At 48.9% G+C, this 12,896-nt stretch overlaps 3 protein-coding genes across 6 annotated transcripts in view; 1 reads left to right on the top strand and 2 right to left on the bottom strand.

The window, feature by feature from the left end:
• Positions 1-976, top strand: part of anapc2 (anaphase promoting complex subunit 2) — a 9,697-nt gene extending 8,721 nt beyond the window's left edge. The window contains exons 14-15 of one of the 2 annotated variants that reach the window (XM_017438305.2): positions 300-480; positions 714-976. In XM_017438305.2, coding sequence (XP_017293794.1) covers positions 300-480; positions 714-724 — 192 coding nt within the window. In that variant the 3' untranslated portion in view covers positions 725-976. Of the gene's footprint in view, positions 1-299 lie in introns of both variants that reach the window. The other variant, XM_017438304.2, reaches the window with a different exon arrangement.
• A 514-nt stretch (positions 977-1,490) lies between these two features.
• On the bottom strand, positions 1,491-9,058 carry si:dkey-16l2.16 (ras-related protein Rab-35). Of its 3 annotated transcripts, none has more exons than XR_003040380.2 (8): positions 8,901-9,058; positions 5,934-7,849; positions 5,073-5,123; positions 4,132-4,255; positions 3,922-4,046; positions 3,719-3,843; positions 2,093-2,326; positions 1,491-1,926 (listed from the first exon to the last, which is right to left on the bottom strand). XR_003040380.2 is itself a non-coding variant. In XM_017438313.3 (7 exons), exons 2-7 carry the CDS (start codon positions 5,986-5,988, stop codon positions 2,177-2,179), a joined length of 630 nt encoding a protein of 209 aa, XP_017293802.1. In that variant the 5' UTR covers positions 5,989-7,849; positions 8,901-9,058; the 3' UTR covers positions 1,491-2,176. The 3 variants fall into 3 exon arrangements, 1 of the variants encoding a protein (XP_017293802.1); XR_003040379.2 differs by having other exon boundaries at positions 1,491-1,922; positions 2,089-2,326; XM_017438313.3 differs by having other exon boundaries at positions 1,491-2,326.
• A 1,707-nt stretch (positions 9,059-10,765) lies between these two features.
• The window catches only part of srrm2 (serine/arginine repetitive matrix 2), a 12,157-nt gene continuing 10,026 nt past the window's right edge, over positions 10,766-12,896 (bottom strand). Inside the window, exons 13-16 of the mRNA XM_037978557.1 lie at positions 12,442-12,896; positions 12,288-12,362; positions 11,583-11,690; positions 10,766-10,980 (exon numbers count right to left, since the gene is read on the bottom strand). The exon at positions 12,442-12,896 is cut by the window's right edge and continues 2 nt beyond it. Of these exons, the coding sequence (XP_037834485.1) occupies positions 10,956-10,980; positions 11,583-11,690; positions 12,288-12,362; positions 12,442-12,896 (663 nt within the window). The 3' untranslated portion in view covers positions 10,766-10,955. The remainder of the gene's footprint in view (positions 10,981-11,582; positions 11,691-12,287; positions 12,363-12,441) is intronic.

Here is a 12,896-nt window from a genome sequence, read left to right on the forward strand (position 1 = left end):
GGATCAGGAGCTCCAGATCAGGGGTTCTGGATCAAGAGCTCCGGTCCTGAAGCTCTGGGTCTGACGCTCCAGATCCAAAGCTCTGGATCCGGAGCTTCGGATCAGGGGTTCTGGATCAGGAGCTCCTGATCAAGAGCTCCGGTCCTGAAGCTCTGGATCTGACGCTCCAGATCAGGAGTTCTGGATCCAGAGCTTTGGATCAGGAGCTCTGGATCTGGAGCTCTGGATCAGTTTTTGTAAGATTTCCAGCCACACTGTCCTGCTTCTACAACCCTTCTGTCCATGTGGTGTCCCCGCAGCTCTTCTGGGCCTACATCCAGGCCATGCTCACCAACCTGGACAGCATGACTCTGGACCGGATCCACTCCATGCTGCGGATGTTCGTCGCCACGGGACCCGTCGTCACGGAGATGGACATCAACGAGCTGGAGGCCTTCCTGCAGAAGAAAGTCCGGGAGCATCAGCTGATGATGTCTGCAGGTGTCTACAGGCTCCCGAAGTCCAACTGATGGAGGACGCCGCGCTGCGTTCAGGTTCCATGGGAAACTGACGCCACGCTGCGTTCAGGCCCAACGGGAAACTGACGCCGCGCTGCGTTCAGGCCCAACGGGAAACTGACGCCGCGCTGCGTTCAGGCCCAACGGGAAACTGACGCCGCGCTGCGTTCAGGTCCAACGGGAAACTGAGCTCCTTCCTGTATTTGTGTCTCTCAGACTCGCTGTGAAACCAGCCGCCAGGACAAGAAATGGTTCAGGTCCACGAGGAGAAAAGAGTTCTCAGTTTTCCGCAATTTTCCAAAGTGACTTGAATGCAGCAGGAATGGAGCCGCTGCTGAGCTCTGAGGCGTTCGGGGACTAAAAACACAAGTGGGACAAAACTAGATTAGATTGTAGAGTTACTGAAATATTTCTCAACTTTGGAATTTGTAGAAAACATATCTGTTGAAAATGTATCAATAAAACATAAATAAAACTGAGATCGCTTCGATTCTTTCAGAAACTTTCTTCTCTTTGAGATCTGCTTCAGACTCGAGTGTCTTCTGCTACTTTTAGCTTTTAGCTTCTGTTCTGCTACGTTCAGCTTTAGGGTGGTCAGCAGAGGACAGAAAATATAACTTTACGTTTGTTTTATGATCTTATTTATAATAAAAGCTTCTTCTGACTGAAAGCTTTTCGACTTTTTAAATAAATTATTATTATTCATGCAAGAAGGTCTTATTGGAGCTACAATGTTTCCTGAGAGTCGTCAGGTTTCAGAAACTGCTGGTTAAAGTATTTTTATAAAAGTTACCCACTGTGTTGAAAGCTAAACTGGACATGATTAAGAGTTCTGAGAGTTCTGGACATGAAGTGTCCCGTCCTTCCAGCCGATCCAATCTTTCTCGTCTCTTTCATTCAGCTGAAATATTTACATTTCTTACAGCAGCTGGAGGGATTTTAGGATCATTTAAGGCAGAAAATGTCACAAAAAGAAACACTGGGAGGATTTTAGTTCATTTCTGAAGTTTCCAGTCGTTTCAGACTGAAAGTCAATTTATTGCTCTTTGTTTACACATCAACAGGACATTTCCAACGCTGTCATTTATTCTGAAATATGGCAGAAGTCAGGGTTTAGTCTCAAACGGTGAAGTTAAAGGAACATGCTGGTGTTTGATTCTAGTCTGATTATCTGAACGGGAACTTTAACATTTAGGTTGGATCAGGTTAAAACTTCCAGGCAGAATAAATGAATAAACTGTGAACGATCTGTCAGTTAAAGCTGATTTATTTTCGGACAGAGACGTTTCCTCCTGCGTTGAACCTGTTCCCAACTGTGGATGAAACGGCTGTAATCTCACGTGTTCTCAGTAACATGTTCCTTTAAATCCTCGGTGCCGAGGGCCGTAAAAGCTCAGGTTAGTCCAGCGGTGCCCGGTCCTGGTCCTGGTCCTGGTCCTGGTCCTGGAGGACCACCATCCTGCAGGTTTCAGATGTTTCTCTGCTCCTCAGCAGCCGTTCTTCACTCAGTCATTCAGATCAGCTGAGTCACAGCTGCAGGATGGAGTTCCTCCAGGACCAGGACCGGGACCGGGACCAGGACTGAGAAGCCCCGAGTTCGAGCTCTCATGTTACACAGTGAAAAAACTGAATCCTTGCAGTCAGAGGCCAACAGTGTCCTCCATGTTATCTGAAAGGTCTCAGCAACATTTCTTCCCTCTCTTCCTGCGGTCTCGATCTCTCTGGGCGTTGATGTTGACAGTGTCCTTCTCCCGCTCCCGTTCACGTTCGGCTCGGTCTTGACTCTGCTTCTTGGCCCGCAGAACCATGTGGGTAAACGCCATGAACATCTGAACACAAAAACAAAAACAACCTCATGCTACTTACCACCAGAACCTCCTGAAAGTCTGCTGGAAGCTGTGAACCCTGCGGACACCAGCCCAGAGACCAATAAGCTGGTACACACCTCAGCTATAAGAGCATCGTCCCCCATGGAGGAGGCTGGAAGCTTAGATCAAGACAACATGCAGAGAAATCAGCTGTCAGAGCAACAGAAAGGTGCACTGAAACAGGATCCACCACAGAAATACCACAGCTTGTCCAAACCGAAGGTTCTAGAGAAGCAGAAGTCAGGAGAACAAACAGGGTTTTCTCCTCTCAATGGAAGGAGAATAACAAGAGAGTAGATCCACCCAGAGCTGAGACTGAGCCATGCTGGAGGAGGAGGCATCACTCAATGATAACACTCCATGGCTCCAGGATCTAAGATCTGAACACACCAACCTCCCAGAGCAAGAACCAGGAACCAGAACAGCTGCAGAGTCTCAGGAAGGAAAAGCTGGACTGAACCAGGGCCTGACAAGATCCACATCTACTGTCTGAAGAAACTGACTGCTCTCCATGAACACCTAGCAGGACAACAGAACCAGCTGCTGATGGAAGAACCCACCCTGAGTGGTTGATCCAGGGCTGGACAGTCCTGATCATGAAAGACCCCCAGAAAGGAGCATTTCCTTCCAACTACCAGCCAATCACCTGCCTCTGTACAACATGTTGGCTCCTGTCAGGCATCATAGCAGCTAAGATGAACAGGTTCATGGGTCAGTACCTGAGCGAGGCACAGAAGGGAACTGGAGCCAAGCACCACCAGCTGCTGGTCCACAGAACTGTAAGACCAGACCCACCAACCTGTGCAGTGCCTGGACTGACTACAGGAAAGCCTCTGACTCCATGCCCCCCACATGGATGCTGGAGGGCTTTAAACTGTATAACATCAACACTAAGAGTCTTCACTGAGAACTCAGTGGGAATGTGGAGGACAACTCTAGAGGACCATTCAAAGCCACCTGCAGCATAAACCAAGGTGATGCTCTGTCCCACTCCTGCTCTGCATGGACCTGAACCCCTCAGCCAGATGGTTGCAAAGAGTGGCTCTGGATGCTGGTTCCAAAGTGGAGCAGTCATCAGCCAGCTCCTCTACAGGGATGACATCAAGCTGGAACATCGACTCACTGATCCACCTCACCAGGATCTTCAGCAAAGACCTTGGTCTGTCATTCGGACTTGATAAGTGATAAAATACATTTTTTGTTCATTTAGTTAGTTTGTTGGTGGCCTGTGTTTTAAAACCAAAGAATTATTTTTAAAAGCATCCAACATGAATAACTGGTTTTAGGAGTAAAAAGGATTACTGCACTCAGTAATTCTATTTGAATAAAACTGTTAGAAGGTAAATTCCTCACCTCCTCTACGTTTGTATTCTCTTTGGCGCTCGTCTCAAAGACACGAACGCCCACCGACTCCCCGAAACGCACGGCATCCTGGGTCTCCACCTTTTTCCTGGTAGGGTCGTCGTTTTTGTTTCCCACTGAGAATCAGAGAATAAAGCATATTGAACTGGTTCTGCTGGATGGGAGCCTGCAGTCTGATGGAATGGTTCACCCACCCAGGATCTTGCAGACGCTGTCACAGTTCTCAGAGATTTCATTTAACCACCTCTTCACGTTCACAAACGACTCTGGATTTGTCACGTCGTAGACGATGATGACCCCGTGCGTGTTCCTGTAGTACCTGTCAGGACAAAGCCACCGAGACTGAGCCAGCTGCAGCTTCACTGCACGTCCTGTCAGACAAACTGAGAAAACGCCTTCGTTACGTGGAGGTGATGGTTCGAAACCTCTCCTGGCCCGCCGTGTCCCAGATCTGCAGCTTGACCCGCTCCCCCTGGATGTCCACCGTCCGGATCTTAAAGTCCACTCCGATGGTGGTGATGTAGCTGCCTGCACCGCCACAGAAAGAAGAAAACACAAACGCACTGAAAAAGAAAAGAAAAGACTGGAAGCAGCAGAAGTTTGGTAAAGAAGGGTTAGGGGTGGAGTCAGGGTGTCTTTCAGCCGCTCCCTTCTTCAGGGTCGCCACAGCGAGCAAACTCACACAACCTGGGCTCGAACCTGCAGCCTCAGGAACCCTTTGATAAGCAGGTGAATTCTTGGTTGGTTGGCTGCTTGGTTAGCTGGTTTGTTAGCTGGTTGGTTGGTTGGCTGTTTGTTTGTTAGCTGGTTGGTTAGCTGGTTGGTTTGTTAGCTGGTCTATAAGTAAGCTTATAGACGAACAGTGCATTTATCACAGATTCATGCCTGTATGTGACACATCAGGCCACTGGGTGACGCTGTTGGTCCAATCTGATGAACTTCAGTCCATATTTAAATTAATGCTGCTGATCGTTGCTCAGTGACCTTATGTAATGTGTCTGACTGTTTTCTAGACAGTTTCTTTCGCCCAATCAAAGTGATGGGTTGTTTCCCCCAAAAGGGGCGGAGCTTTAAAAAACTTTGGCGTAAAGCAGAGTGGGATTTTATTGTAGAAACATGACGCGTCGTGGAGACATTGCACGCAGTGATGAGTCTGAAAATCTTCACAACAGCAAATGTTCCTGTGTTGACTGTTTCAGAAGCCATTCCAGTTATTCTCTGGATTTCTACACCACCTCTGAGAGCCGCAGACGTGTCGGGACAGCCCTGGAGACGAGATGTCTGAACACGATAAAATGCTTTTACCTGCAGACCGAAGAAAGCAGCAGAACACGAGGTTTCTCACCGGAGAAGGAGCTGTCTGCGAAGCGGAGCAGGAGGCTGCTTTTCCCCACGTCTGAGGAACAGAAAACAGGAAACCGGTTTCAATCCAGATACTTCCAGTTAAAACGCAGTGGGAACAAAAGTGAAACTAAATCATTTTACTGAACACAAAGCCACAACTTTAGAAAATCTAAAAGCTTGACATAAAAACCTGAGAGAGACGCCGCAAACGGGTTTTAAAGTTTTTACCCTTTTTTAAAAAACAGTAAAATGTGAGACTTTGTGCTTCACGTCAAACAAACTAATTAACAACGAGCCAGAACCGAGTCAGAACCGAACCAGAACCGAGCCAGAACCGAACCAGAACCCAGCCACTCATCTGTTGGACTGTACTGGAAGCCCAAATCTCTAAAGTTCTGCAGAAACTGGAGGATCTGGATCCACCAGACTCTAATCCCTTCCCACCCCAACATTTCCTGAACATTTTGCTAACAGACGAAGTTCTGAGCGTTCTGAGGTCCGATCTCATCGTTTCATTCCTGACTGACTGATGGAACCGTCCGACAGGACAGAACCGAGCCAAACGTTTCTATTTACTTCTGGCTTCCAGCGTCTTTTCTGTCCCAGGTGTTCTGGAAGGAAACTGGCCGAGCTGAGCTGGTTCTACCTGGTTCTGTAAGGAACGTGCACGCTGCGTACCAGAACGCCCGTAATCCACATTAAAGCGAAGGCAGTTTAACAGAAAACTCTCAGCTTTAATAAACTTTTTAATCTCTGTCTGCTGCAGGAGAGAAACCAGAATAAATGAAGGTAAACCACCCGGAACCCGATCATTAGAACCTGAGGAACAGCAGGGAACTTTAAAGCAGATAAAAGTACTAACTGGAGTCTCCGATGATGAGCAGCTTGAAGAGGTGGTGGTAGTCCTTTCCTGCCATCGGGCTGACCGCTCAGTGACGCCCCCAACAGGACGGGTTCTCCACAGAACACGGTTCTCCTGACAGGAGGAGGGGATGTTCTGAGGACAGGTTCCGGTTTAAAGCAGTTCTCCACAGAACACGGTTCTCCACAGAACACGGTTCTCCTGACAGGAGGAGGGGATGTTCTGAGGACAGGTTCCGGTTTAAAGCAGTTCTCCACAGAACACGGTTCTCCACAGAACACGGTTCTCCTGACAGGAGGAGGGGATGTTCTGAGGACAGGTTCCGGTTTAAAGCAGTTCTCCACAGAACCCGGTTCTCCACAGAACACGGTTCTCCTGACAGGAGGAGGGGATGTTCTGAGGACAGGTTCCGGTTTAAAGCAGTTCTCCACAGAACACGGTTCTCCACAGAACACGGTTCTCCTGACAGGAGGAGGGGATGTTCTGAGGACAGGTTCCGGTTTAAAGCAGTTCTCCACAGAACCCGGTTCTCCACAGAACACGGTTCTCCTGACAGGAGGAGGGGATGTTCTGAGGACAGGTTCCGGTTTAAAGCAGTTCTCCACAGAACACGGTTCTCCACAGAACACGGTTCTCCTGACAGGAGGAGGGGATGTTCTGAGGACAGGTTCCGGTTTAAAGCAGTTCTCCACAGAACCCGGTTCTCCACAGAACACGGTTCTCCTGACAGGAGGAGGGGATGTTCTGAGGACAGGTTCCGGTTTAAAGCAGTTCTCCACAGAACACGGTTCTCCACAGAACACGGTTCTCCTGACAGGAGGAGGGGATGTTCTGAGGACAGGTTCCGGTTTAAAGCAGTTCTCCACAGAACCCGGTTCTCCACAGAACACGGTTCTCCTGACAGGAGGAGGGGATGTTCTGAGGACAGGTTCCGGTTTAAAGCAGTTCTCCACAGAACACGGTTCTCCACAGAACACGGTTCTCCTGACAGGAGGAGGGGATGTTCTGAGGACAGGTTCCGGTTTAAAGCAGTTCTCCACAGAACCCGGTTCTCCACAGAACACGGTTCTCCTGACAGGAGGAGGGGATGTTCTGAGGACAGGTTCCGGTTTAAAGCAGTTCTCCACAGAACACGGTTCTCCACAGAACACGGTTCTCCTGACAGGAGGAGGGGATGTTCTGAGGACAGGTTCCGGTTTAAAGCAGTTCTCCACAGAACCCGGTTCTCCACAGAACACGGTTCTCCTGACAGGAGGAGGGGATGTTCTGAGGACAGGTTCCGGTTTAAAGCAGTTCTCCACAGAACACGGTTCTCCACAGAACACGGTTCTCCTGACAGGAGGAGGGGATGTTCTGAGGACAGGTTCCGGTTTACAACAGTTCTCCTGACAGAACACGGTTCTCCTGACAGAACAGGAGCTAACAGGAGGAGGGGATGTTCTGAGGACAGGTTCCGGTTTAAAGCAGTTCTCCTGACAGAACACTGTTCTCCTGACAGAACAGGACACTTTCAGTTGAATCAGTTTCACATCATCAGTCCGGCGTGAAGGTGAAGCTGCGGCTCCGAGAGGAACACGAGGCGTTTCCGGACAGCTCAGCCGTTATGATTCAGGCTGGAGAACCACAGCGAGCGGCATGGTTCCACCTTAGTTCCAGTTCCACCCTCCTGCAGGGGATTTCCAGACCCACAGAAACTCCGGTGATGAAGGCTACACTGAAGGCTCCATCTTCAGCCCCACACACAGAGGTGGTGTCAGGAATCCACGCCGTCAGGAACACGGGAGGTAAACTTTATTCTTGCTGTTTCTCTGGTCGGTCCCGTTATTTCACTTCCCTTCTCTGGAGGCTGTGTGGAACGTTCCCGGGTCGTTGACACCAACAGGACTCGCTTCTTTTAGCCAAGGATGCAAAAGGTGCTAAAGAAAGACAGGGAGGGGAGAAGAGAGATGAAGGTGAGTCAGATAAATGTGACCTCCTCAAACAACATCTGAGTCACTAAACAGAACTTCCTCTTCCTGCTTTTACTCCTCAGTCAGACAAACAAAATCATTTCACTGGATTAAAGCTTTTACATAAAGAAGGAACTTCCTTCAACACATTCTGATCCATCTGTGGGCCCTCTCCTACAGGTGTGGAACATCTGGAGCACAGCTGTACTTTCAGCCCGGTGGTCCAGCGGTGGCCTCTCGGTCCTGAGGCCGCAGGTTCGAGCCCATCCTAAACCACAAGTTTACTTTTTTAATTCATCTACTAAAGTTAACTCTGTTTACTTTTTAAATTCTTCCAGTGACTTGGCTTTAACTGCCAGATGGGTTCCAGTAGAAGTCGGAGCGAGTCCAGGCCGGACTGAGCTGATCCCCGACGAATCACTGCCAAAAAACTGACGATTCACTCAAACTTCACATGACACAAGAGGTTTAGGCTTTGAACAATAAAAATCAAAGCTTTGTCAATTCATACACTAAATATCTTTCATTCGGCTCACATCAAGTTTCTCAAAATGAATTTATTTCCTTCAAATAATCTAATTTCAGTACGAGTTTCAGCCGCGATCCTTGAAGAAAACGGATTTAATGTTTCTGTCCGTGGGTTTCAGTTAAACTGCACAAACTGACGTGTTCCATTATTCCAGAAGTATTTATTATTCAATCTCTGAAATGTTTTGAACCCGTTTCAGTCAGGTTCTTCCTTCGGCTCCTGTATAAAGATTGTTTCACGTCTAAAACAGTTTTAGTTAAGTTTATTACAGAACTCCAAACCGGCGGCTGAGCGGTGCTAAACTTCCAAAGTGTCCTCAGACACGGTCTCTGAGACACGCTAATGTCAGTTCGGTTCAGTTCGGGCTCCGCTCGTCCAGAACTGATCCAGTCTGGATCCGGACGGCGTGTCGGCCCAGAACCTGCCCGTCGGGAAACTTCCCACCCGAACCCAAAGTCCGGACCAGCTACAGTAAAATACCAGACTTACTTCGGTTAGGTCGTGGACTCGGAGTTCGGACGGAGGGTCATGGCTCCAGGCCCGCGGTAGTCTCGGATTTATAGCCCGCAGGATCAGCGCTCTCTCCGGTCAGAGAGGCTCCACACCGCGTCGGCCACACCTGCCTGGCGGCTGCGCTCCATCTGCAGCCCGGCTGACGGGGCGGCTGCCGGGCGGGGTTTAAGCTACGGCTACAGATCGTGTGGGCGGGGTTTGCGCTCCATTTACAGTCCGGCTGACGGGGCGGCTGCCGGGCGGGCGGGGTTTGAGCTATGGCTACAGATCGTGTGGGCGGGGTTTGCGCTCCATTTACAGCCCGGCTGAAGGTGGAGGCTGCCGGGTGGGAGGGGTTTGCAGGTGTTGCACCAATGTCATTTTCCTCATTCACCTCTTCATGTCCCGTGTTGGGAGCGCGCAGAAAGCGGATCTGAATGACTACACATAGATTCAGTCAAGTAGAAGTGAATAGTGACTCTTTTGATTTACTGTGGGAAGCTTTTGTATATTTCAGCCTGTGACTCAGTGAGAATAAACGGTTTTATTGTTCTCAACAATGTCTTCATTTCAAGAAACTGAAGACAAGGACCTAATTTAAATCAACTGTATCGCTGTTGTAACCCAAAGCAGTGGTTCCTAACCCTGGTCCTTGAGGAACACCATCCTGAAGGTTTTAGTTGTTTCTCTGCTTTGACTCACCTGATTGGAGCGAGTGATTACCGGTCTGCTGAAGAGCAGAGAAACAAGGAACCCCTACAGGACCAGGATGAGGAACCCCAGGTCCACAGGTCCATCTTCTGATCCAGTGGAACGCTGTTCATTCCTAAACACCACATGTTCCGGTGTTGTGACGGATCACTGTGAACTGCTGCCTTTATTCTTTAAACCCTGTCTTTGGTTGGACCAGGCTCTCTGTCCTCGGGGTGGACCACGCTCTGTCCTTGGGGTGGACCAGGCTCTGTCCTCGGGGTGGACCAGGCTCTGTCCTCGGGGTGGACCAGGCTCTGTCTTAGAGTCCTGATGGGTAGAAACGGACCTGGATGTTCTGTGAGATTCTGCAGCAGCATCAGGGAGGAGGACGTTTGTTGTTCTTCTTCTGTTCTGTGGTGTCTTTCAGGTGTCCTCACTGATCAAAGTCCAGTTAGAACATCCTCACGTCTGGAGACTGAAGGTGACAAAGACCCTGTCCAGATCCTCAACAACAGGACACACGAGGGAAACGCTGTAAAACCTCTGAGCCACAGAAGAGAACTGAAGCAGAACCCAGCAGCGGAACATTTGTGCTTTATTCAGGAAAAGTTGAGGAAACCCCGAACCCAAACGCTGACAGTTTCACCGCTGCAGCAGCTGGATCCTGACAGTTTCACCGCTGCAGCAGCTGGATCCGGACAGTTTCACCGCTGCAGCAGCTGGATCCGGACAGTTTCACCGCTGCAGCAGCTGGATCCTGACAGTTTCACCGCTGCAGCAGCTGGATCCTGACAGTTACACCGCTGCAGCAGCTGGATCCAGACAGTTTAACGGTTAAAGTTGAGCAACGTCTCCACCTGTTCCTGTCAGGAACTGAAGCGCCGCTCGCAGCCTGGAGGAACGTTCAGGAGTTTTAAAAAGGAGATGTTTCTGAATTAAATCTTATTTAGATTTTAAGGTCTAAGATTTAAAAGAATTATCTGTTTATAACTTTATTACGGTCTTTTAATTCCCCAAAGAACATTTTATTCTGTGAATTTGTGGTTTTATGGATTCATTTTCATGTTACAGGAGAAAAAAAACAAACATTTTGTTGTTTTATCTCCATCAGCTGCTGATGAAGCTGAACTCCTTTTACAGCATCAGGAATCAGAAGAACAAAGCCCAAATAAAATGTACAATTTTATTCTTACGACGAATCATTTTCAACAAAAATCAACCTTGTTTCAGTTTCAGCTCACATTACATGGAAATCACAGATCTGCGACACGATACGAAGCAAAATGCTGATATCTACAGGAGGAACACCGTTTTACCGTTCAAACAAGCAGCAGAAAGAAAACACGGTCGAGCTGCGGCTCATCTCTTCCGCCTGCTGCCGCTCCTGCAGGAACAAAAACAAAACCTTCAGTTCAGATCCGAAAACAAGAGAAACCTCTGGAATCTGCAGGTTCACAGATGCTAACATCAGGACTCAGAGAGGAAATATTTATATCTGCCTTCTGCAGCGCTTTTCTGACATGAACATTTTAGAAAACACTGAGTATCTGGTGGTTTGCAGCGTCTTAAACCCATCTGACATTTCCACCTTTAATAATCTGAAGGAAGTGTCTCGTTTTCTTCCTAACTTCCTGTTTTTTACACGTCTGAAAGTGAAACTGCAGAAGTCTGACCATGAAGTTCCAGAAACTAAATGCAGCAGTTTCTCCTCCTTTCTGCTTCTTAAACTGATGAAACGTTCCTGAATGTTTTTTTCTTCAGGACTAAATTTGGGTCATTATTCAACATAAGTTTACAAATTATTAGTCTTATTTTCCTGAAAGTCTGTAAGCAGCAGGCTGACGGTGTTGACATCGCTTCAATGCCAGTTAAATTAATACCTTTAATTAGGATTTTAACCAACAACAAGCAGCTTTCCATGGATGTGCTTGGTTTGTAGGAAGTTCTATATAATCTGTACTGAAACACTTTAAAGTTCGTACAGACCTCGGACGAGGCGAAGACGCTGCGGCTCTGATGTGTCTCGGAGGAGAATAACTGAGCGAACGAGAATCCCTCAGAGAATCAGCCGGCACCCGGAGAGGCCTGGCAGGGCTGCGGGGAAAACAGCAGCCTTTAAAACTCAGAACATTACATTTATGTCACCATGTCTGGAAAATGATTGGATATTTGTTTTGAATTTTTCTCCTCCGTGAATCTCGACCTCATCGTCGTGGAGGGGTTTGTGTGCCTGAATGATCCTGGGAGCTCTGCTGTCGGGGCGCGTCCTTCGGTAGGGTCTCCCAGGGCAGACAGGGCAGACAAAGAGAGGACAGAAGACAACAGCTCAGTGTCCCTCACCAGGACACCCTGGAAGCAGGCCTGGTGACCGGGTCGGGTTCAGCCTGAATGAGTTCAATGGGTTCACCTGCCTGTACAGGTCGGGTTAGGGGTCATCGTGCCGTGACCTCCAGCTGCCTCAGGAGGAGGAGTATCTCAGGGTGGATGCAGTATTGTTCTCTTTATCGTCTGTAGTGATGAAGGAGCTGAACTGCTCGGTCTTCGGTCACCATGTTTGGGTTTTCTCTGCAGGGATCCAGATAAATCTGTTCTCCTGGAGAGACTCGGAGCAGAGCCGCTGCTCCTCCAACCCGACTCCACAACAAGCAGCAGATAAAGGATGGAATAAATGTCACTGCAGAACAACATTACCTTTTTTTCTTTGTGTTTTCTTCATCACTGGATGAAGATGAGGAGGAATCAGAGCTTCGGCTTTCCATCGACTTCCTGTTAGAAAGGAAACGAGTTTCAGTAAAAAAGAAGCTGCTTGTTTTCACTCCTACAGGTTTTCCAGTCTCCAACTTACCCCTTTTCCTGCTCTGCTTCAGAGTCAGAGCTGTCTGAGGAGGAGGAGGACGACGAAGAGGAGGAGGAGGAGGAAGATGAAGACGAGGAGGCTGATGAGGAGGACGAAGAGGAGGAGCTGGAGCTGCTGCTCTTGTTGGCTTTTTCCTTCCCGTTAACAGCTCTGTCTTTACTGACAGTTTCCTCGGGCCGCTGCTGGGTTGCTGGTGACGGCTGCTTCCTGCTCAGACCATGTGACGACTGTCTGGTTTCTGATTGGCTGCCGGCTGGAGACCTTACAGACGCCCCATTGGAGCGCCGTGGATCTGACGGTGACACTCTCCTGCCTGAGTCGGAACGTTGTGAATCTGACGCTGAGGCTCTCGTGCCTGAATTGGAACGCCGCGAGTCCAACGGCGAAGCCTTCCTGCCTGAATCGGAACGTCGCGAGTCCAACGGCGAAGCCTTCCTGCCTGA

This window comes from Kryptolebias marmoratus, linkage group LG12 (assembly GCF_001649575.2).
Source record: "Kryptolebias marmoratus isolate JLee-2015 linkage group LG12, ASM164957v2, whole genome shotgun sequence".
Classification (NCBI taxonomy): domain Eukaryota; kingdom Metazoa; phylum Chordata; class Actinopteri; order Cyprinodontiformes; family Rivulidae; genus Kryptolebias; species Kryptolebias marmoratus.

What these genes read in the sequence shown, in the direction of transcription:
- si:dkey-16l2.16 (XM_017438313.3), bottom strand. Translation starts at nt 5,988, where the DNA reads ATGGCAGGAAAGGACTACCACCACCTCTTCAAGCTGCTCATCATCGGA. An exon ending in GCTCATCATCGGAGACTCCA is followed by an intron (nt 5,124 to 5,933) that starts GTTAGTACTTTT and finishes TCTGTTCCTCAG; the next exon opens with ACGTGGGGAAAAGCAGCCTC. An exon ending in CGCAGACAGCTCCTTCTCCG is followed by an intron (nt 4,256 to 5,072) that starts GTGAGAAACCTC and finishes GTGGCGGTGCAG; the next exon opens with GCAGCTACATCACCACCATC.